The 25,457-nt window shown below is 42.8% G+C and overlaps 1 protein-coding gene across 2 annotated transcripts in view; it reads right to left on the minus strand.

Annotated features, from left to right (window-relative positions):
- PDPK1 (3-phosphoinositide dependent protein kinase 1) overlaps positions 1-25,457 on the minus strand; it is a 53,361-nt gene that overhangs the window by 15,088 nt on the left and 12,816 nt on the right. For both annotated transcript variants that reach the window (XM_034783102.1, XM_034783104.1), the window contains exons 5-9: positions 13,479-13,576; positions 11,012-11,087; positions 8,655-8,723; positions 7,973-8,069; positions 7,028-7,201 (exon numbers count right to left, since the gene is read on the minus strand). In XM_034783102.1, the coding sequence (XP_034638993.1) occupies positions 7,028-7,201; positions 7,973-8,069; positions 8,655-8,723; positions 11,012-11,087; positions 13,479-13,576 (514 nt within the window). The remainder of the gene's footprint in view (positions 1-7,027; positions 7,202-7,972; positions 8,070-8,654; positions 8,724-11,011; positions 11,088-13,478; positions 13,577-25,457) is intronic.

Here is a 25,457-nt window from a genome sequence, read left to right on the forward strand (position 1 = left end):
AAAGGTGGTCTCTCTCCAGTATGATATAAACTTCAGTCTACCCTTGTGGGGAGACTAAGAGTACTGTAGCCCATAGGACTAACTTGCTTGCTTACTTAAATATCTTTTCTTATGGTCTGTTTGTTTTATTAGAATACATGTATAGATTTGTACTAGAGTATTTTTGGCATCTCTGGGTTGTTGTCTCTCTGTGTCTAGAGATTACCTATATCACTTGTGACACAGCATCTTCTAGTCCCTGTGCAATCAGTCTCCACAGGCACTTCCTCTTTATCTATGGTGGACTCTGACGGAGGAGAGGGTGTCCCCCCCCTACCCGCGCCTCACTAGTCCACAAGAACACACTTGACAACCTACTGCTCTGCCACTCTGGGACCTCTCTTTTCTGTCTGCAGCTTATAGCTGCTTTCCTGATAACTTCCTCTTCTGATCTCCCTACGGCTCCTGAGTCTCAGTCTCTGACTTGCTCCTGAAACACCATGTCAGCCTAAGCTAATTCTCTCCCCCTACTTCTAGTAATTGGCTCTGCAGGTGGGTCTATCTCCTTTGGTTCAACCATATCAATGGGGATGGGAACAGAAGCTCTGTCTCCTCTCTCTCTGACAATCTTGGTCACTATCTGCAGCTCTTTATTTGCTCTCTCTCTCTCTCTCTCTCTCTCTCTCTCTCAAGGAGTTTGCAGCAGCGGGCATTTCTGTAGCCCTCCTATACTTCAGCATTGTTGCTGTGTGCCAATTTGCCATCTCTCTTTCTAACACATTGCAAATCCAACAACTGACCATGGTCTGATTTATAGCGGTCTAGCATTCTTAGGCTGGCAGCCACTCACTCCTGCCAACAGCGAATTTTCTCGCCTGCCCCCTCTGCATGAGATTGACTCCACTCTAACTTTTTCTCAAACTCCTGTCCCTTTTGGAAAAGTTCTACTCGTTCCTTCGAAGCTACATGTAGCTAAGTTTTTAAACTCCAGGATAATATTTCTTCACACAACGCCCAGTCAACCTGTGGTGTTGTGCAGGCCAAGACTATAACAGGGCTCAAAAAAAGAACTAGATAAATTCAATTAGCGAGGATGGGCAGGGATGGTGTCCCTAGCCTCTGTCTGCCAGAAGCTGGGAAATGTGTGACAGGGGATGGATCACTCAATGATTATTTGTTCTATTTATTTCCTCTGGGGCACCCGGCATTGGCCACTGTTGGAAGACAAGATACTGGGCTAGATAGACCTTTCGTCTGACCCACTATGGCCGTTCTTATGATCTATGTTTGGGAATCCCCAGTAGCTGAATATGTGCTGTGGGGCTCTTGTGTCTAACTCCCACTTGTGGTCTTCTGAGAATCTCCTGCACAATGAGACTGCTGTGGCGTTCTGGTGTCCAGGTAGGTATGTGGCTGAGATGACACTGTTGTGTTGGATACACCAGTTCCACAATTTTAGTGCTTCTGAGCATAGGCATTGTGACCTCACCTCCCCCCCCCCCATCTGTTGATGTGAAACATGCAGGCAATGTTGTCCGTCATTATTCTTATGGTCCTTTGTCTGATCAATGGTAGAAAGTGTTGGCACACATTGCAGACTGCACGTAGTTCTAGGAGGTTGATATGTAATGTGGATTCTGATGGGGACCATCTGCTCTGCATCGTGTGGGTCTGTAGATGTGCTCCCCAACCAATTAGGAGGCATCAGTTGGTAGTATCAAGGATGGTGTGGGTTGGAGAAAGGGGACTCCCTTTCCCCCTCTCCCCCCCAATCCAGACATTTTGGGGCCGTGTACACCAGTCTAATGGAGTACTTGATCTTGATTGGTATTGATAGGAGTTTGTTTAAGCTGTGTCTGTGGGGTATATACGCTGTCCGTAGCATGCCTGGAGATAGTGCATGTGTAATCTGGCGTGTTTTACCACAAACATGGCTGCTACCATAAGGCCAACCAGTTGTAAGCACATTCTGGCAGAGATCTGTGGGCTGTTCTCACAGTGAGATGAGCCTATGGATGAAAATCAGTGAGCTGGGAGGAAGGCTCTGGCTTGTTTAGCATCGAGCCAGGCCCCAATAAATTCCAGATGCTATACTGGCGTCAATACTGATTTTTGTATGTTTATCTGGAGGTAGAGGTTCAAGAACAGGTCCATAATTTTTCTTATGTCTTCAACAGTATCAATTCTGGTCAGAGTTTTGAGGAGGCAGTCATCCACGTATGGGAATATTACAATTCCTTGTGTGCACAGATGCACCGCCACCACCTCAAGGACTTTGGAAAATACTCTGGGCACCGTAAAGAGGCCAAAGGGTAGTACCTTGCATTGGTAATAGTAGGGCCCCAGGACAAATCTGAGGAATCACCTGGGGGAAGTGTTTATGGTGATATGGAAGCACAGATCTTGGAGGTAGAGGGCCAAGAAACCATCCTGTTCCAGTACTAGGATAACTGTTCATAGTGTGATCATCCTGAAGTGTTGTAGTTTGATGAACTTGTTGAGGTTCCTCAACTCTGGGATCTCTCTCTACTTGCTGGATTTCTTTTGGATCAGAAAATAGTGGGAATAAAAACCTTTCCCTATAGGCTGGAAAGGGACCAGTTCTACAGATCCCAGTCACAAAAGGTGGTTTGATTCTTCTCATAGAAGGTGTTTATAAGAAGAGGGATGAGGCAAGGTGGATGGGAGAGGGAGGGAATGGAACAGAGTACTTTTTGTTGAAGATTTTTAAGACTCACTTGTCTGAGGTGATTTGTTGCCATGATGGGTAGAAAGGGGCCAAGCAGTTGCCAAACTGATGGGCTATTAAAGATGGTTGAAGCAACTGGACCAAAGGGAGGCACCTCAGGACTTCAACCAAAGCTTCAAAATTGTTGTTTTGAGGTGGATGTGTGAGGTGTAGCCCCTTGTGCTGGTGTCTGCCTCCACTTAGGACGCCTCTGTTGCCAGCATTGAAGGTCATAACTGCCGCTGAGGGGTGAAATGTGGAGTTCAAGACCTTGGGGTAGGCTAGTATCTACCCGGTCTTCTCTTTGGCGCTGGCTTATATATACCGAGTGAATGGAGTGTTGCTCTGGAGTCCTTTAGAGAATGTAGGGACTCATCCGTGAGCTCAGCGAAGAGTTCAGATCCTTCAAAGGGTAGATCCTTGACAGTGGTCTGTGACTCTCTGCAGAGCCCGAATAGGTGAAGCCATGGTGCTCATCTCATCACAACCAATGTTGCAATAGAACTGGCAGCTGTGTCTGCAGAGTCCAGAGAGGTTTGCAGTGCGTACAGGCCAGAAGTTGCCCTTCCATCACCCGTGCCTGGAACTGCTCCTTTTTGTCATCTGGGAGGTGTTGACAGAATGCCTGGAATTTGGAATAGTTTGTGATTATATTTGGCTAGAAGTGCCTCATAGTTAGTGATACTGAACTAGAGTATAGCTGAAGAATATGCTTTATAACCAAAGAGGTCTAACCTCTTCCAGTCCCTGTTGCAGGAGGTTGGTCTAGAGTGGGTGTTGTCACCCCTTCTTTTGTACCGCATTGACAACAAGGGAGTTTGGAGTAGGGTGGGGGAAAAAATTCCATGTCCTTAGTGGGGACACAGTATTTCTTGTCCACTCACTTGCAGGTGGATATTGACGCTGGGGTCTGCCAGATCACTTTGGCAGGGTCCAATGGGGCCTCATTGATTGGGAGTGCTATCTTTGAGAGCAACAGCACAAGTTGCTCGATAACTTCTCTTGAGATCCCTCTGAAGAGAATCTGCAATCCTGTGGAACTGTTCTTGGAACTGTTTAAAATCATCCACCGATGCCGGAGATGGTAGCATGGCGGCCTCATTGGGGGACAATGAGGAGAAGTGGATTGGTAGTGTAACCTCTTCCTCAGTTTCTTCCTTCTGCACCTCTAGCGCTTCTGGTTCGGAGTCAGGCGGTCTAGAGACTGATGAAGATGAAGAGCGTATTTGTCTCTGTCTCTGCTCTGTTAACCGTTTGGGAAAGTGCGACATATATGCAGCCCATAGGTTCCAATAGAGCCAATGTGAGGGAATTGGCATATGGGATTTCATCCATAGAGGTTCAGACCAGAAACCTAGTTCGCTGCTAGTCTCCAGGTATCGAGGATGAGAAGATGATTCTCTGTGTGGATGCCCTTGATATGATGGTGAAGTAAGCAATGCAATGGAGTACTACTCCTTTTCCTTCACGCTAGAGAAGAGTGCTGCAGTCCTCAGTGGTGAAGGGGAGTAGTGTTTTGTCTCCAGGGAAGAGGCATGAGCTGCAGAAAGCTTGTTATGGAGAAGAGGCGACTCGGGTGTGAGAGATGAACAGCTCTCAGGGGTATCAAAACTCCTGTGGTAGTTGCAGGAGCATCCTCAGCATCAGTGGCTGTGTAGAAACTGGGGGCATTGTCAGTGCCAAGTGCATTATCTCAAGTGGCCAATAGATGGTGCTGAGGGTCGCGTTTGTGCAGATGACTTGATCTGTGCTGAGGGCTTGCTCGGTGCCAAAGACTTGGCTGGTACCAAGGGCTTGGTCGATGCCAAAGCACTCAGAATTGTTTTAGTTGAGGTGGTCAGCACTGATTTCAAAATTCTTGCACAGTCCTTGGTTCTGAGTGACAGTGTTTCTGTTTGTGGCCCTGCCTATTTAGGGTCCTTGGACCTCTTCTTAGCACTGATTCTGGAGATGCGCAGATGGATGCGGGAGCTAAGTCTTGCCCCTGAAGATGTTGTGGCTACTGACCTCGCAGGGGATGCCTTTCTCTGAGGTAGCTCCTTAGAGGGTGAACTAGTGGCCCATTTCTTTTCTTCTGGGCAAAAAAGAGTAGATTTTCTCTTGGTGGTATGCGGCGAATGAGGGTTGGCTGATGATTGTGCTGATGGCGATTGCCACGTAGGAGAGGCATGGGGGCCAGGGTCTGAGGTTGGCCAGAGAGCTCTCCATTAGTAAAAGTTTTAGCCTCTGGAGCGAGCCTTCAATTTGAAGCAGTGGGTACACTTTTGTGAGACGTGTCCCCCACGAAACAGCATATGCACCGTGAATGACTATCGCTCACGGAGATGGCCTCATGACAGAAGAGGCACCTCTGGAACCTGGAGGATCGGGGCATAACCCTGATAAGGGAGAACTTCCCAATTGGGAAGGGTGTAGAAAAGGAAACCTATGATAAGCTAAAGAGTAACAGGGAGGGAAGAGCAAAGAAATTTTTTTTTCCAGGAGAAAGAAAAAATAAAGGAAATGGCTAATATCTACAAAAAGTTATAATGGAAATACTACTATTACTAAAGGCTATGGTTGTATGAAGGTCTCTGCTCAGGATTCTATCCCAGACCAAAGGCGGTTGAGAAGGAACTGAGGGTAGTTGGATTGCACAGTACTATATAGACGCCACTCATGGTACGAGACAGAGAGGACTGCATGTGCAGCCCAACAAGCAGTGATACTGAAAATCTTCGATCCCAGGCACAGGAGTGCTACTGCACTTATAGTGTCCATAGGGACGCTACTCAAAGAAGAGCTCAAGAGCTAAATGAGACCCTGTAAAGGTTCTAGCAGTTTGAGTTTTCTACCTTGCTTCTGAGGAGAGAATATTGCTTCAACCAGCGGTCACCAGATTGCTTCTCAACGCCAAAGCTGCATCCTCCCGTGTCCAGAACTGCACTGTGAAATATGTACCTTTTTTCTGCAAAATGCTGAAAGCATGAGTGAGAAAAGTAAGTAGCAGCAGTTCTTTATGCATGTCAGTAACACTGATATCCAGTCAGGTGATGCTTATGAAGATAGTGCTCTTCTATCACAGTACTGTAGCTCTTGTTAGCAGCATTGCCTCCGCTATCTTCTCTTGGACTGTGAAAAGTTGTTCTTTTTATCAAATTTATCAGAGACATGGAGCCTTCAGGAACCTGAAAAGAGTTGTTAAGATTGGTTCTATGTTAGAGATTACTATTCCGCTGTCTGATCCTAATGAAGACTCAGAAATATTGAGGTATTGCTTCTCCTAAAGGAGAGGTAAGGGAAGTAATAAAGGCTTCTGCTGGATGAACGTTTCCTCTTCAGGCAAATATTTTGGCAATAGCTGCACTGCACACCTAAATGTGAAAGACCTTTGGTATTTAAGACATGGGATGACAGTAAATAGGAGAATGCTGGCAAGCACAGCATTCAGACTTCCAAAAAGTTAAACTGACGTCTATGTTTCCAGGAAAAGCCTACATCTTTCAGACAATCTGTATTAAGTGACACAAAAACATTACCTAGCTTTTAAAAGAAATCAGAGTCACATTTTATGCTAAGGTTCCATTTATAAGCAGTTTTCTAGAATAAATGAATGATCAATCGTCAGAGGCTCCAACAAATCAAGAAGTTGCTTATAGCTATGATTTATATCTATTAACACCTTGAAGAGCTGTGCTTATAACCATCTCTAACACGTACTACATAGATCTACCAGTTTAACTCGTTCTGGTTGAAAAATGGGTGGTGTCACTCCCATACAGAATTTTGCTGAAAATGAAAGAATTGTTTTCATCTACATTTTAGATGGAAAATTCCAGTTTTTCAGCAGAAATAAAACAAAATATTTCAATTTGGAAATGCTGCCATGGTGTCTAATGGGAGCACTCTCCTCTCTAGGCTGGGGCTCCTGGGTTGTTCAGCATTCCCATGATGCATTATGGTTCCCCTCCCGAAGAGCAGTGGCAGTGCACAATGGGAGATGTAGTCCATCCAGCCCAGGGAGGAGAATGGGAAGATGATGTATCATGGCAACATTTCCAAATAAAAGCACTTCAGTTTTCAGCTGAAAATTTTTTGGGGTGGGGGGGAAGTAAACAGAAAGACTCTTTTCACACATAAAATCTGTTTGGTGAAACCCCCAATGTTTCCTCAAAAAACAACTGCAATATACATTTTGAGACCAGCAATACCAATATTTTCTATTAATCATCTCAAGATACAGTGTGACCAAAACAGTTTTAATACAAATATTATCTTGGCAAGAATTAATCTGCTCTATGTAAAGGTCTCAAGTTGCAATATAGCACAACTGACACTTACATTTCCATAACAATCCTCATCATCTTCAGACATAGCGGGTAAATATGCTGTGAGCTTTGGGGGTGTCTGATGATGCAGATTCTCCCATGTAATGGATTCAAAGAATGGATGAGCCTTAAGAGGTCCATACCCTCCCATTTCTTCACAGCCTAATCTCTTTGTAGCATCCAGAACCTGGATAAGTTAAAATTAAGTTTGTACTTCTTTAAAATAATGGCAAGTAGTTTCAAAACAAATTTTAACTTTATAACAGCACAATGGGAATCCCTTCTGGGTTTTAACCTGCACAATAACATGCAGAATCCTGTGACTATTAGTCTGTCCAGTTTTAACAAATATGCACTGACTAAAAAGATAAATATTTTCTGCAGATTCATTTCACTCTTGCTCCTAATCCTCATTGATAAGACAGCACTTTTTTAATCCTAACACTATAAACATCTTACCATAATTCTATAGTAGATATACTTACAATGGTGTGCGATATGGGTTATGTTCTTTGAAATGCAATGCAAATTAACTTGAATTTTACCAATAATGAAGCTATTTCTGTCTAATAGCTATAGAGAGATGTTTTCAGACAAATAATTTATCTCTTTGCAAGTTGTATGATGCATTAAGAGTATAAAAAGTCTGTAAATTTGTGCTGTAAGTCTGAAGTGTTGTTTTGTGTGATTATCTAGAATAATCTGTTTCAACTTGACTAATAGACGTGTTCCCCATACACATCTTGGTCACAATTCAGATGAAAGTAAATTTATAATGCTGTTTAATAACCGATGCTAACTCACAAGATGACAATTTTCTCCCTATATGGCCAAGAACTTTCAAGGTTTCTTGTTAGTTTAAAGAGGGTTTGAGAGTTTATAGTAGTTTGGATACAAATGCACATTATGCAGTTCCTATGTAATTTATTCATCTAGTAACAATATAACGAATATTTACCAAAAGCTTTTCCACAAGGTCTTTTGCCTTGGGGAAGAATTTTTCTGGGAAGTCATATTCCAACTTAATTATCTTCTGAAATATAAGATATTCATTGCTGCAAGAAAACAAATATAATTTAGTCATCAGATGTTACCTAGGATACTTTTATCCTGGCATTACACAAGCCAAACAAATAGTATATAGAATTTTTTTTTTTAAATCAATCCATTATTTTTCAAATGTTAAGGGCCAGATTCCGGCCAGCCCCTGTGAGGATGCTCACAGACGACCAGAGGGAGAGCACAAGAAGCTCTCTCACCTTTACAGCCCTGAACAAGGGATAGACAAAATTCATAAAGGGAGAATAATTCCCTACTTTTTGTACCCATTTGGGTACTAGATGCCTGAATGGGGGGCAGGAATGCTGAAGTGAGCACAACTGATTCAGTATAGAGATGGGCATGTGCTATATCCTCTTCATGGATGTGGCAGCCACCATGGTGATGTGAACTGCATGGGAGCCCCTGGAGAATTTTGACTAGCCCCTGGGGACTCCTGGTTGCAGCAAGAGCGCAATCTAGCCCTAAATTATTAAAGTAGTAGATATATTGAACAATGGTTGAAAACTGCCATTTAGTGAAAACTGAAATAAAAAACAAAACTATAATTTACATGTAAAATATAATCTGAAGTCTCTTACCCAGCTCTAAATGGTGGCAATCCGGCTACAAGCTGGTATATTATACATCCAAGAGCCCAGAGGTCAGAACTTTAAAGAAAGGGGGAAAAGAGAAAAAAAAAAAAAAAAAAACATACTAATTACTGTCTTCATACGGTAAGCCTGTATAATTTAAGTTAGACGGCGTTTCTTATTCTCAACTTCTACCAGTCAGGATATCAGTAACACATACAGCCAATGGAAGAGTCTTGAATTCAGCACGATCCACACACTCTTCTTACTACATTATTTGGCATGAAAAGACAGCTAGCAAAGCTGGCTATAAAGAAAAGTTGTATCTATACTCTGAGAAAGTAATATAGTTATGACAAAGGAAAACAGTAAACATTTCAAAGTACAGACGCTCCCCGGGTTATGCAAGACCCAACTTACGCAAATTTGTACTTATGGAAAACTATACCAACCAAATAGGTAAACAAGGTGAGCACAGACCAGACCCTTGGGTTTTTAGTGTCCTAAAAACCCATCAGGTTCTTAAAAGCAGAACTTTATAATAAAGAAAAAAAAAGTAAAAGAAGCACCTCTGTAAAATCAGGATGGAAGGTAATTTTACAGGGTAATAAGATTTAAAAGACAGAGGATTCCCCTGTAAGCAAAACTTCAAAGTTACAAAACACAGGAATAAACCTCTCTCTTAGCATAGGGAAAATTCACAAGCTAAAACAAAAGATAAGCTAATGCATTTCCTTGCTATTACTTACAATTTTTGTAATCTTGGATGCTTATTTCAGGTAGGGTTTTAGGAGATGGTTTTTCCTGCCCTGGTCTCTGTCCCGGAGAGAACAATGAAACACACACAAAAAACTTCCCCCCAAAGATTTGAAAGGATCTTCTTCCCTTATTGGTCCTTTTGGTCAGATGCCAACCAGGTTATTTGAGCTTCTTAATCCCTTACAGGTAAAGGAGGGATTTTATGCTACCCTTAGCTGTATATTTATGACAGTATGGGTATACATTTCCGACTTACACAAAATTCGAGTTACGCAAGGCTTTCCGGAACGGAACGACTGCATAAGTCGGGGGGAGGGGAGGGCGGTCTGTACATAACCCAAGTATACATCTGAGCTTGCTTGTTCCTAAAACACTGCCAGCCAGCATACCTGACAGACCAACCAAAGGAACAGGAAAACAACTACTGTTGCAATCTAAGGCACTGATTTGGATACAGCTGTGTATGCTCCTCAAGAACTACTTTCCTCTTCCCCAGGTCTTTAGACAAAACTCCTACAATCACAAAACAAATCTTTCATTGAAGACTTTCATTTATGTCCAAAAGGCTAATGAGACTAAACAGCATTTGAGGCACTTTTTAGGAGAATCACTGTGTAGCAAGATCTTTTTGATATCCTGGCTTGAAAAGCTGCTTATTAATCACCTTACCGCAATATATATTGCGCCTTCTTTGGTAAAAGACTTAGCATTAACTTTTCTTTTTCAGGATAGGGCTCTCTAAAGAACCTATCAACTCAGAAAATACAAGCTCCTTGTAAAGACAGAGTGGATAATGTCACTTCTAAAAGGAGATGGCTAACCTGCTAAAAAGTCCTTCACTAGCCAAACTCTCTAAAGCAGTGAATACAAAAGGTATAATACTTAGCTACATTATTTTAAAGCTGTGATATATACCTATTTCTAATCACTAATTTTCTGTTGTGGTGAGGGAAGAGCCAGATACTACAGCCTGAAACTGACTATGCAGGGAGGACAGAGACCAAGCTGCATGGGCTTCCTATGTGAAAAAGATCTTAAGGATGAAACAGAGACACAAAGCTAACTCCTGGACTACAGAAGAGCTCACGTGGAGCTCAGTGAAAACACACATGGATTCAAGGACCAGACCAGTGGACTAAATAACTTCATTGCAAGGGGGTCATGACTCTCCTCCCAACTACCTATAGAAAATGTAACACATTCTGTTGAATTTACAACAGAAGTTGCTCATGTTGGAGCTGACTTATGTTCAAAATGGACTGAGAAAGGATGGTGGGTATTTGGACCATGTCTAAAACTTTTTGGTTTATTACTGTATTTCCAGGACGTATATCCTTTTCACTGTCAACTTTTCTCATGACAAATCCTCAGTCCTGTAGTAAGTCACTATGTCTGTAGAACCCAGAACTCATGAGCAGTCCAGTAAGCCAGTGCTCACACATGGAGCAACATTTGCCAATAAGGAAATGTATTTCGATTTAAAATAACCAAGAGATGCTAAAGCAAAATTTTTTAAAAGTATAAGACATTTTAAATACTATTTTTTCCTCTTTGAAAATATTTAAGCTAAGTCCATAAAATTCTTTACAAACACAAAGACTACTTACCTTTTACAGGCAGATTTTTCTGTCAATAATTCCGGAGAAACGTATTGCGCTGTCCCTACAAATGAGTTTGCCCGTGCTGGGAGAAAAGGGAAAGAGATAAGTAAACCCTTAATTAGATAAACCAAAATTTTATCTATTGAACAGTACATAACACTATAGAACCCACTAAAATTCTGTGTCTACGGTAACTACTTTTTTTTGGATAGGCAATTACAAAATTTTTCCCCTCCACTTTTATTCTTGGTAGAGGGCAGGCAAATAGGCATTTTGACTCTGCTAGTACATTTTAACAGTTTTGCCAGACCGCTACAGAATATTACAGTTCAAATATGTTGGCGTTATCATATCTCTTAAAAAAGGAGCTCATTCAGCTTGTGTTCTGTTACTTTGTGTTTCCTGCCTCTTCCCAGTGCCTGGCACTTCATAAGCCACACTTCTGGTGCCCAGTGTAGTATAAACCACACCTGCTGGGCTTCTCTGATGTTGCAAGCTTGTGCTGCAACTAATCCATTGCTTCACTTGTAGCACATGCATCATCACTCACCAGAAAACAAACCCACTGGATGAACAGCAACACTGTCTGGCGTCACTGGAGGGCATATACTGTGGTGGCATCAGGCCACTAAGATTTGTATTGAGGAATAGAAAGTGCTACTGGGAGCAGGGAACCCCATTCCATTTACATTTAGCAACTCTGACAGTAATTGGAGAATCTTGGCCCTGAACACACAAGACTTGGAAATTACTCCTTTCTGCCCCTCCTCTCTCAGAGTAGTCCTAAACAAGCTATGAGCATACATTTAAATAGTTACTGAAAATTCTTCCTCAGGGCAGTGCCTTGTTATGGTTAGTACTATATTCTATGCTCCTTTACCTAAATGAAGGCTGTATATTGCATGAAAAGACACATGATGGCTTTGTGTTCACCTCATGCTATTCTTATTTTTCAGTCTATTGAAGAGCAAGGAAAATCAGCAAGTTGTTACAATACACAGCAGTTTCAAGGCAACCTTTAAGATGGTTATTTATTAAAAACTTTTATCCAAGTCTTTTTGTTGATAAATTGTATAGTCAATTTCCTGACCACATTTTAGTTCATTATGAAATATATTCAAGAGACAAAATAACTAAATGTCAGTCCGTTTTTTTGCTATGACACAATAAAAATATAGTACAGTAAAAAAGTTCTATATACCAGTCTCCAGGAAGCAGTCTTATTCAATGTTGTTATATTCACCTTAAATAGAAGGTGTGCTCCCAAAGTTACATCCCTAACGCCATCTTTGTATACCCTACTTATTTACAAGTACAAGGTATTATGTACAGCATCACAAACTACATTTAACCAATCAGCTTTCTACCTTGTTTTTCTGGTAGTATGGTGTACCTCTTATCTTTCTGTTCTAAACACCTGCATCTGAAATACCAAGAGTGTGAAGGCACCTCCTAGGTTTGTACTAGCATACAACAAGTCTATATCCTCTTCCTTTGGGACATTCCAGTACTGGTCTGTGAGAATAACTCTCTACCTGCTATGGTAAAAAAAATCATAGCAAAGTTGTCAGCATCAGGACAAACAAGATATGAGGTACACCATACTACCAGAAAAACAAGGCAGAAAGCGGATTGGTTAAATGTAGTTTGTGACGATGTACACAATACAGATAGGGTATAAAAAGTATAGAGTTATATAGGTATCTATATATACATATGCGTGGGTATACACACACACGCGCGCTAGCCACCATATATTGGTCAACATTTCCTTGTCTGAAATGTTTAAAACACACTACAATACATCACACAGATCTTGCCATTGCATGGAAGATTGTTTCTAAAAAAACTATTACAAATTAAATCCCCAAGTGGTGGACATTTCCCAGTATGTTATCTGAGTATCACAGTAGTCATCAGCAAAAGCCAGCTTAATGCTAATTATATAGTTTTAAAAGATACCAAAACAAGACTTCAGGAAGTTTAATATCCTGTGTTTTCAATAATAATCTACCATCATTAATTGCACCAAAATACCTGCCTCTCCCTCCCATTTTAATTTAAGTCACTGCCATGGGAGACTAATCCTAGCACATATAATCAGAAAAAACAAGAGGTTTTTCTGGATAGTCAGAAGGATATACTGTTTTGTTTCTTTTCTTCAGAAACACATAAGAAATAATTAAGTTCCCTTTCCTACATTTTAAACTGGAGAGAAAATTGGCTTTATTCAAAAACAAACAACCAGTTCTAAATTCACACTGTATGAGCTGATCCACCTAAGCAGAAGTTTAGAGTCAGAATTGTTTTATGACAACCAACAAAACTATATCTAGACTATAGTATAATCACATGCAGTGTTCAAAGTTGATGACAGTTTAACTTAAAATTCAAGAAATTTACATTTCAGGGAACTACTTTTTGTTGAGTAGTTCACTGGGATACAGGATCAGAGATATGAACAATTGCATACCTTGTCTACTATCTGCAGATAATACTTTTGCTGTTCCAAAATCTGTTATTTGAATGTGCATCTCTTCATTTAGCAAAATGTTCTCTGGCTTAAGGTCCCTGAAAAAAGTGGAGTCTCAAATTTAAAATTAAACACGTGAAAACCAGATATCACATTTCAATTCTGAAGCGAACAATAGCCTTAAAAATGAATTCTACAGGTCATAGCACTGTATATACAAACCTTTGTACATATCATTAATCCATCAAGAAACCACAGGAAATCTGTAAATACTATTGTGGCAATTTTTATTTGACCTGGGGGAAATCAACATTCAGAGTGGGAACAGCAGATTTCATAAAGCCCACTAATTTTTCCAATCCTTCTAAAAGTTAAAAGGAGTTAATCACAAAATGGAGGGCAGCATGCATCTCACTTGTTCAACAAAATCCACCAAAAAGAGTAGGACAATTGTAAACCTTACATTTAAAGAACATATGACAGACTGATGGCAATACGGACATGAAATTTACACTATTTAACTATAATACAAAACATCACTAAGTCTGAAATATCAAGGGCCCAAGAATGATCATCCCACAAAACTGCACGAATGAGACAGATGAAAACTATACTAAGGCCATAATTGTGCAAAGACTTATGCACATGCTTAACTTTACACATTGACATGGTCTTGTTTTTTATCACAACTGGAGGCCTGCAGAAGTCAACCAACCAACCAACACCGAGCTGCAGCAGATGCTGTAGTGAAACTAATTAAGTGGTTCTACTTAACAGCGAACATGAAAAATAGCATTGTAGTGTTTCACATTTCTTGTGTCATTGTTGTATCAAAATTTCCCCAGTTTACAAGTGTTTTTTTGTTTATAAAAAAACCCACCACCACCTTTCTTCCAATGCTAGCCCTGAAAACTCAGACAGATCTGAAAGTCAAGCTGGGGTCTTTCTGGCTCGTGCTTCATCAGTAAAAGCTTTGCAAGTCCAATGCTGCTTTCAGTAACCCTTGTGCAACATGATTTTCCTCAGATCATGCCAGTTATGTCTGTGCAACAAAATGATTTTTAATGGCAGATTTCAACCAAGAGCAGAATTTGAAGTCTATTGATTTGCTCAGGTGGCAATGCAGCTGAATAATTCTGTTAATGATGCGTAAACCAGAAGGTAGTCCAGTTCATTCTCCCACAGCCATTTCAACTCTGCAGAGCTGACAGCAATGAAAACTGATTGAATACACACAGGAAACAGATCTGCTGAAAAGTAAGGTTACTTATGTTACAGTAAATCAAGTTCTTTGAGATGTCTTTGTCCATATAGATCCCACTGTTGGTGTGTGCCTCTCCATGCATGCAAGTCCAGAATCTTTTAGCCAGCAGTGCCCACTGGAGGATGTTCATGTGCCTTGCACACCCTAATGCTCGTCTTTTCCCCACTCACAAGAGCAAAAAGGGTGGAGTAGCCCCCACTACCACTCAGTTCCTTCATTAATATTGATATCTAGGATGACGACTGTTAGTGGGGAAGGATGGCAGGTCATGGGATCCATATGGACAAAAGCATCTTGAAGAAGTTACTCACCTTATGCAAGAACGATGGTCTTCAAGATGTGTCCCCCTATGGGTGCTCCACCATAGGTGCGTGTGCGTCCCTGCACTGCTGATCGGAGAACTTCAGTAGCAGTGTCCATTAGTCCCGAACATGCAGTGTCTCTCCTTGTGCTGTGCCATGAGGCTTGTCAGCATGTGCGGGCTAACCCCCGTTAGTTCCTTCTCTACCGCTGAATTACAGACAAGAACTCCAAAGTAGAGGAGAGGACGGTGAGTTGTGGCGCACCTATAGGGGCATGGATCTCGAAGAACCATCGTTACTGCATGTAAGAGGGCTCCCTTTGCTCCTGCCTCTGCTCTGTTCCAAAAACCACTCAGATCTTCTGGCTCAGCAATCATCAGTGCAGTTTATTTACAGGGTGCAATTCCCACCACCTTCTCAACACATACAGCTTGGGGGTTTCAGTCTGAAGGACTTTCCAGCCTCTGCACCCAGGAGAGAAGAGCTACCACTCTCCTTCCACTCTCTGGCTTCCCCCTTTCTGTCTGCCCCTTGGCTTCCTACCTCTGAGGCTTTTATGGAGTCCTGGGCTAATTAGGCTGGTAGCCATTTCCCCTTTGTCAATCAGGTTCAGGTTTCTCTAGCCAGCTCCAATTTACCTGCCCAGCACCCTGTCCCACTGCACAAGGTGAGTAACTTCCTCTTCTGCTTTGAATAGTGTCTCTAGGGATTGCTCTACTGTCAGGACTCCCAAGCAGCATCCCTCCTGAAGGGCTGGGACTTTGGAACAGGTCAATTACAGAGGACAGTATGGTGGAGCCAAAGATGGCACTGGAGGTGGAATCCCCAGTAACTGCATAGCGTTCTGCGAAAGTGTGGACTGATGCCCATGTTGCCACTCTACAGATCTCAGAGATAGAGACATTCTTGAAGAAAGTGATGAAAGAAGAGATCGACTTGCTACAGTGTGTATGAATAGTCTGGAGGGGTCATGCTACGAACTTGGTAACACCGTCTGATGCAATTTGAGACTCACTTGGAGAGCCTTTGGGCTGATATCGCAGAGACCGCAGATCTTTCTGCAATGGAGAGGAAAAGCCTAGGAGACTTCCTGAAGGTCTATGTCCTATCCAAGTAGAAGGCCAGGGTTCTCCTGACATCTAGAGCATGTAATATAGCCTCCCTCTTGTCTTGGTGAGGCTTGAGGTAGAAGATTGGAAGGTGAATTAATTGATTCATGTGAAACAGAGAGGTTACCTTTGGGATGAATTTTGGATGTGGCCTGAGTGTAACCATGTCCAGAAAAAACACTGTGTAGGAGGGATTGAGCCATCAGAGCTGCTCTCTACCTCAGCCAAGAGAATAGGACAATCACCATCAGGAAGGCCACTTTCACTGACAGGTGCATCAACAAACAGATGGCCATGGGTTCAAAGGGAGGCCTAGTCAGTTCTTTCATCACCCGGTTTAGATCCCATGTAGGGATAGGAAGTCAAAGTTGTGGGAAGAGGTTTACTATACCTCTGAGGAACCTTTTAGTAGTTAGGTCTGACAGCACTGAGTAGCCCTCTACAGGTTGGTGGAAAGCTGTTATAGCCACTAGGTGACCCCTAAGAGGGCTTAGAGATTGTCCCGACCATTTTAGGGTCAAAGCATAGTCTAGGATATACGGAAGAGTTGTGAATGTTGGGGAGATTTATTAGGACATGCACTAAATCTGAAACCTGGACCATTTCTGCAGGTAAGTACGTCATGTCGAGGACTTCCTATTGTGTAATAGTACCTCTTGTACCTCCCTTGAACAGGAGCTTTCTAGGTGTTGGAACCAAGCAGAAGCCATGCCTTGATGCAGAGAATCCCCAAGTTTGGATGGTGGGTACATCCTCCATTCTGCGAGAGGAGGTGCGGGATGGCCAGAAGAGGAATCAGCGGGCACGTCACGAGCTGTGCCAGGTAAGGGTACCACGTCTGTCTCGGCAAAGTAGGAGTAATCAAAATGACAAGCTCTGTCCCTTTTTATTTTCAACAGGACCTTCAACGGTAGGTGAAATGGAGGAAAGGCATAGAGAAAGTCCTTGTTCCAGGGGAGGAGGAGAGCATCGCCCAGGGAGTGCTGTCCCATCCCCGTTCTGGAGCAGTAGCATGGACATTTCTTGTCGAGTGGCAAAAAGGTCTGTGGATGGTGTCCCCCAGCATCTGAATAGGTTATGAAGCACTGTCAGATGTATCTCCCACTCATGGTTGTGTGGGAATTTGCAACTGAGATTGTCTGCTATTGAGTTTTGTTCACCTGGGAGGTAAGCCACAGACAGTGTAATGCTTGAGGAGATTGACGTGAAGGGATATCTCTGCCAGTGACCACTTGCCTTGTGTCATGAGGCTGTTTAGATGTGCACCCCACCCTACGAGTGATGCATCAGTGGTGAGGAGCAATGACAGTGATATTTGCCAGAAGAGGACCCCTTTGCAAATGTTGGCTAGGTCCTTCCACCAGTATAAGGAGTTTTTGATCCTGGTGGATGGTGACAGGGATTTGTTCAGCCTGTCCTTGTTTGGTCTGTAAACTAAGCTGAACCACATTTGGAGGCATCCTCGAAGCATGGCATGTGGTATTACCACCATGCATGCTGCAATATGCCTCAAGAGTTGGAGACTGAGCCCAGCTGGTATTTGTGGGCTGTTTTGAATGGTGTCTAGGAGAGTGACTAAGGATAGGAACCTGTGGTGAGGTAAGAGGGCTTTGGCCTGTAACGAATCAAGGTCGGCCCCTATGAATTTCAGATGTTGCAGTGGAGTGACGGTTGACTTTTAGGTGTTGATCTGTAGACCCAGTTCCGTAAACAAGTGTATTGTAGCTTCAGTGACTTGGTGAGCCTCTTGGAGAGATTGGCAATTGTCTAGTTAAGGGTAGATCATTATCCCTTGAGAACGTAAACAAGCAACCACTGAGAGAACATTTAAAATACTTTTGGGCCTGATTATAGCCCAAAGGTTAGCACTCTATATTGGTAAGGTTGTGTCCCAGAGTCAATCTGAGAAATCATCTGAGAGCCAGTAGGATTGAGATATTAAAATAGGTGTCCTGGTGGTCAAGGGCCAAAAAACAGTCACCCTGTTCCAACGTTGGAATGACTGTTGATAAAGTGACCATCTTGAATTTTTGAGCCTTGAAAAACTTGTTGAGAGCCCAGAGATCTAGTATGGGTTTCCAACCTCCCTTCCTTTTGGGTATTAGGAAATAACAAGAGTAGAACTCTTTGCCTCGTAGATGTCAAGGTACTGGTTCTATGGCTCCTAACTGGAGGAGGCAATCTATGTCTAGTCATAGTAAACGCTCATGAGAAGGGGCCCTGAAGAGGGATGTGGAAGGTGTCGTGGAGGGTGTAGGAAGGTAAAATGGATGGAAATACCCAGTTCGAACGATCTGTAGGACCCATTGATCGGTTATGCATTCCCAGGCACTGTGGAATGTTGCCAAATCAATGCCCAAATGGTTGTGGAATGATGGTCAGCTGTGTCAATCGGGGGAGAGAGTGGTCTAAAGGCACTTGAAGTGCTTATCTGCGACAGGGATTGCTCTTTGCAAGAGAGGCACTTCTTCCCCTATAGGGTATGCCGGGCTCACCAGGCTTCAAGGAGTCCCCAAAGAGGAAAAAAGCAGGAAAGAAACTGAAGTTTTGTTTTGTTTTGTTTTTAAAGCGTAAAAGAAAAGAAGGAGAAACAACAGCTAGAACTATAACTACGAACTATGAGGCTAATTAACTATAGAACTGCAGATTAAAATTATGGTCCTAACGGACTGCAAATAGCTTGATCTCTAGCCAGCGGCAGTAGAAAAGGAACTGAGGGGATTTAGCTGACTAGCCTCGTGGCGCAGCACGAGGAGAGACAGTGCATGTGTGGGCCTAACGGACACAGATACCCAAGTTCTCCAATTAGCAGCACAGGGACGCAAGCACACCTACAGTGGAGCATCCATAGGGACACTACTTGAAGAACTCCAGTTACTGTAAGTAACCTCTTTCTTTTTTCAGCATTTGTCCACATGGATCCCATGTAGGTGACTAACTAGCAGTTACCTCTCAAGGGTGTAGGTAATACAGGTCTGTCGCATCTTACGCGCATTTAACATGCGTGATTTCAGCTTTACGCAATAGGCAAAAAAACCAAAAAAAACAATTTTAATACTGTACCTGTAGTGTGGGCAATTCCGCCCGCCATTCAACTCAATGTAATTTTGACTATACGTGGTTTTCGCTTTACGCGCTAACCGCGGAACGGAACCCCCGCGTAAGATGAGACTCGCCTGTATAAGTCCTACCTAAATAATGGCTGCAAGACAGCTTGGCAAAATTGAGCATTTGACTTAAAAGCTGCCACAACAGAAAAGTGTTTAGTAAATGTATGAGCTGAACACCATGTAGCTGCCCTACAAATTTCCGATACAAACTCCCCATAAATGTTACTGAGGAGCCTGAGCCCTGGTAGAAAGTGCCCTAATTGAATGCAGAAGAGGAAACTTATTTATAGTATAAGAAATCTTAACACAATCGGAAATCCATTTTGCTGGTCTGTGCAGAAACTGCCTGTCCTTTAGATTTACTGCCAAAGGCTATGAAAAGTCTGAAGGCCTTTAGGACGTCTCACATTCAGGGGAGTCATGAGACTTAGGGAAAAAAAAAAAAATACAGGTAAATGTATAAAATCAGTTAAAATGATAGTCCGAAACCACTTTCAGCAGAAATGTGTGACCTGGCCCAGTGTAGCTTTCTCCTTATGGAATAGTATGTAAGGGGGTCCAGCCATTGAAGTCTGCAACACAATCACTATGAGCTGAAGTGACAGCCACTAAAAATGAAGTTTTTATGGAAAGGGGATACAAAGAATAGATGTATGAAGGCTCAAAAGGAAGATCCATTGATGACCTCAAAACTACATACAAATCCCAAACCAGAAAGGGGTCGCTAACTGGTGGAAAATGTCAGACGCTTTCAAAATCTGGAAATGGATGACCAAAAAAAAAGTTTATATAATCCTTTACTGAGGTGAAATGCAGGTATAGTTGTAAACGTACTTTGACAGAATTGACTGACAGTCCAGAGTGCTTCAAAGAAAACCGATAGCCCAGAATAAATGGGGCAGAAGAGTCTCGTGGCTGGGTAAGTCTCTAGTCAGACCATATTGAAAAAGTCTCCATTTAGATAAGCATATGAGCCTAGTAGAGGCTCTTCTACTATGACAAGACCTCTTGAACAGCTGATGAACAATTCTTCTCAAGCAAGGTTAACCAGCAAGTGTCTATGCTGATAAGTGTAAAGTCTCTGGGTTTGGGTAGAAGACTGGACTGCAGTCTGAGAACTGATGTCAGGAATGATCAGGAGCTGAGGAGTCAGCTGGAGTGAAAGATGAACAACATCTGAAACCAAAACTGACAAGCCCAAGTAGGGGCTATTAGCATTTTTGAGCTTTGTCCAGACATCCTAGAATACTCAAGGAGCTAATAGAGGAGGTATCTGAGCCTCTAGCTATTATCTTTGGAAAGTCATGGGAGACGGGAGAGATTCCAGAAGACTGGAAAAGGGCAAATATAGTGCCCATCTATAAAAAGGGAAATAAAAACAACCCAGGAAACTACAGACCAGTTAGTTTAACTTCTGTGCCAGGGAAGATAATGGAGCAAGTAATTAAGGAAATCATCTGCAAACACTTGGAAGGTGGTAAGGTGATAGGGAACAGCCAGCATGGATTTGTGAAGAACAAATCATGTCAAACCAATCTGATAGCTTTCTTTGATAGGATAACGAGCCTTGTGGATAAGGGTGAAGCGGTGGATGTGGTATACCTAGACTTTAGTAAGGCATTTGATACGGTCTCGCATGATATTCTTATCGATAAACTAGGCAAATACAATTTAGATGGGGCTACTATAAGGTGGGTGCATAACTGGCTGGATAACCGTACTCAGAGAGTTGTTATTAATGGTTCCCAATCCTGCTGGAAAGGCGTAACGAGTGGGGTACCGCAGGGGTCTGTTTTGGGACCGGCTCTGTTCAATATCTTCATCAACGACTTAGATATTGGCATAGAAAGTACGCTTATTAAGTTTGCGGATGATACCAAACTGGGAAGGATTGCAACTGCTTTGGAGGACAGGGTCATAATTCAAAATGATCTGGACAAATTGGAGAAATGGTCTGAGTTAAACAGGATGAAGTTTAACAAAGACAAATGCAAAGTGCTCCACTTAGGAAGGAAAAATCAATTTCACACATACAGAATGGGAAAAGATTGTCTAGGAAGGAGTACGGCAGAAAGGGATCTAGGGGTTACAGTGGACCACAAGCTAAATATGAGTCAACAGTGTGATGCTGTTGCAAAAAAAGCAAACATGATTCTGGGATGCATTAACAGGTGTGTTGTGAGCAAGACACGAGAAGTCATTCTTCCGCTCTACTCTGGTTAGGCCTCAGCTGGAGTATTGTGTCCAGTTCTGGGCGCCGCATTTTAAAAAAGATGTGGAGAAATTGGAAAGGGTCCAAAGAAGAGCAAAAAGAATGATTAAAGGTCTTGAGAACATGACCTATGAAGGAAGGCTGAAAGAATTGGGTTTGTTTAGTTTGGAAAAGAGAAGACTGAGAGGGGACATGATAGCAGTTTTCAGGTATCTAAAAGGGTGTCATAAGGAGGAGGGAGAGAACTTGTTCACCTTAGCCTCTAAGGATAGAACCAGAAACAATGGGTTTAAACTGCAGCAAGGGAGGTCTAGGTTGGACATTAGGAAAAAGTTCCTAACTGTCAGGGTGGTTAAACACTGGAACAAATTGCCTAGGGAGGTAGTGGAATCTCCGTCTCTGGAGATATTTAAGAGTAGGTTAGATAAATGTCTATCAGGGATGGTCTAGACAGTATTTGGTCCTGCCATGCGGGCGGGGGACTGGACTCGATGACCTCTCGAGGTCCCTTCCAGTCCTATAATCTATGAATCTATATTTTCCTGAGCACTATGGGGATTAACTGGACAGGTGGAAAAGTCTGCAACAGTTATTGATCCCACTGCTAGAGATCCTGGACTCATTCCTCTCCAGGAGCAAAATATAAGTAATTTCTTGGTGAACCTATTTGCTATAAATAACAACAGAACCCTCACCGCCCCAGTCCTGACTCAAACTGAGACTTTTAGCTCCCATTTGTTGGAGATGGAGCCTTTCCAGATGAGGAAATCAGCTAAATCATTTTGAATGCCTGAAAAATGAAGAGTTGGATGTGATGACAAATGCACCATTCCCATAAGAGGATTGCTTCCTAATAGGATGATCTTGCACCCTACGGGCTTGTTTATACAATACATCACCATCGTATTGTCCATCAGGATTTGGATGGTGGAGTTCTGAAGCCTGGGCAGGAATATTTTGCAAACGAGATGACTGGGCCATCTACTCTAATGCATTTATATGTAAACACAACTCCTCTTGGGACCACCAACCCCTGCTTAGATGCATCTCTTACAATAGTCTTTTGCTGGAAGGGTTGATGGAATGGGGACTCTGACAGACCTGAAGGGGGTCTTTATCCAGAGACTCCAGAATTTTCAAGGTCACATACATTGGCAGTTCCAGCGCGTGTCTGACTGATAAACGGATGAACCCAAATCTAAAAAGGGATGCCAACCTTTTTCTTCCTTTTTCTTTAAGAAAAATGGAAGTAGAACCCCTTGGCACAGGCACCATCTCGATCACACATCAGTGAAGATGACTACCTATTTCAACCAGCAGTAGTTTGTTGTGACAAGGGTCCCTGAAAAGGGAATTGGCATAGACCAAAATTAGACAAAGTACTCATGTTGAATCATGTCTAAAACTGACTAGTCAATTGCAATGTTCCCTCTAATGTTTTCCATTCATGTGCGGAATGAATTTTGTTATGTGCACGAATTATCGAGGTGATGTGCGTCACCAGTAGAAACAAAAAAACCTAGATATAATACACATATTTTTTAAAAGTTACCAAAGGAATAATTACTTCAGCCAGGACAGGTTAGGCATTTTAGAATTCACTACTCAAAGAATTAAATTTAAGCATAAGAGAAATAAAAATTATGAAATGCACAGACAAATCAAAAAATTCAAACAGCATGTTGGAAGAATAAAATTACAGAAAATATATGTGCATTGCAGGAAATATCAAGTAGTAACATCACCACCAAAGTATGTGTTGGGAGGTGAGTGTGAAAGATTATGTGTGTGAGACAGACAGACAGACACACACACACACACACACACAGTGTGAGAGACAGACACATGTTGCCTCTAAATACGTTCACAGCCTGGCAAGACTCCCCAGAGGACAGCATCTGCCCTGGGGAATCCTTCAGGTAATCAATATTGCTAACTCTCACGCTATATGGTGCTTTTCCTTAAAGCCCCAGTGTGTATACTTGGGCACAGAAGTATGTATAACAGCATGCCCTTGAGTTCTGGGAGAAGTGGAGTGGCTTCCTCCCATGCTGACTAGTCAGGGGACTAAAAGTATCTGTACGCCCAAAGTGTGGAGTCCTGGCTAACAGCTCTGACATGGAGCTGTGCACTGATAGAGAAGTCAGGCCATTGCCCCAGTCCTGGGCAACATGGATCCAGGATGGAAGAACACATCTCCCAGACCACATTCCTCACTGAAACCCCCACTCCCTCCCCCCTATTCTACAGAGTACCCAGCCCTCTCTCTCCACCACAGGCAGCTCCTCTGTGGAAGTTACTGTTACTTTAGTGTTTACACATCAATTTACACTGTTATGACTCTATATTCACAATGGAAAAAAGACAAACTCAGGGATTGTTTTAATTAAAGCGCAGTATTTCAGATGATGGCAAAATGCAGCCCAAATGGTGGAGACTCACTAAAATCCTGAGCGCTACTGTTTCTTTTCAGCCCTATGATTTGCTACTGTACGTTGCCCTTTTAAGTAGATTGGCACTCACAGCAGACACAGCAGCAGCAGCCACCAGCAGGCTCCCTCAGTCCTACTCCTAAGCCCTGTCACTCCCCCCTCTCCTGGCTCGGCAGAGATGGGGTACAGGGTGGGGGGAGAGGGACACCCTGACATCAGCACCCTCCTTCCCCCCCACACTGCAAGCAAGTGGGAGGCTCCCGGGAGCAGCTCCAAGACAGAGGGCAGGAGCAGCACGACAGTGGGCAGAGGCACACTTGAAGTGCGCAGCACTTGATAGCTTGTTGCGCAGCCGCCTGGCCATGTAGCTTAGAGGGAACTTAGGGTAGGGCCTCTCTCTTTCAGATAACAAGGCTCTTACAAGCATCCAAAAGGTCTCTGATAACAGTGAGGACACCTCGGGCCTTTGTCTAGAAAAAGATAGTGGCTCAGACTCTGCTTCCTCTTCTGGAAAGGGCACAGAGCTCTAGAGAATGGAGGGCCTCTCGAGTCCTTCAAGTATGAAGTGCCTCATCCGTCCTTAAACTGAAAAGGTCAAGACCTTCAAAAGGTAAGTCCCTGATCACAGTTTGGACTTCTTTTGGGAATCCAGCCAACTGTAACAGTGATCTGTGGATAGTTAATACCGCTGAAGCTATAGATCTAGCCGCAGGATCAGAATAATCTAAATGATGCTTGAAGACTGTCTTTGGCACGAAGTGCACCCTTCTATGGCCACATTACTTAGCTCTTTCTTAATATCATGCAGGAGTTTTTTGTTCAGCTGCATAACCCTGTTCTTCTGGAGAAAATTGTACTTGGCCATCAGAGCTTGATAATTGCTTATCTGCATCTGAGGGCTAGCTAAAGAATATACTTTCCTGACAAGCAGGTCCATTTTCTTGGGTTCTTTCTTCCTGGGAGTCAACTTGGGGGGGGGGGGGGGGGGGACACACATTGTTTGGATATTTGTGAGTACTTGTAACCATAAGAGACAGTGGGATTAGATGTGCAAAGAAATATTCAAACTTTTTGGGAAGTACTTGACATTTGTGATCTGTTTTCTTAGATGTTGCCACAACTGAGGCAGGGGGTTGCCAGAGTTCTTTAGTAGCAGCGAGTATTACCTTATTGAATGGTAAGGCCAAGTGGCCCTGAGATTGAGAATCCTCTTGAACCATCTCAAGAGGAATTTCTAAAAAGCCTTGGCCTTCCTCTTAAGCAAGTCTTGAAAAGCACTGAAATCTATCGTAGCAGACGATGACAGAAGAGGAGGTTACTCACCCTGTGCAGTAACTGACGTTCTTTGAGATGAGTGTCCCTGTGGGTGCTCCACTCCAGGTGTTGGTGCGTCCCTGCGCCTTTGCTCAGGGACGCACCAACACCTGGAGTGGAGCACCCACAGGGACACTCATCTCAAAGAACGTCAGTTACTCACCCTGTGCAGTAACCTCCTCTTCTGTTTCTTGGTTGGGTCTCAAGGAGGGGCCCCAAAAATGAAGCTGAGCACA

The sequence above is a fragment of the Trachemys scripta genome, chromosome 10 (genome assembly GCF_013100865.1).
Source record: "Trachemys scripta elegans isolate TJP31775 chromosome 10, CAS_Tse_1.0, whole genome shotgun sequence".
Classification (NCBI taxonomy): Eukaryota; Metazoa; Chordata; order Testudines; family Emydidae; genus Trachemys; species Trachemys scripta.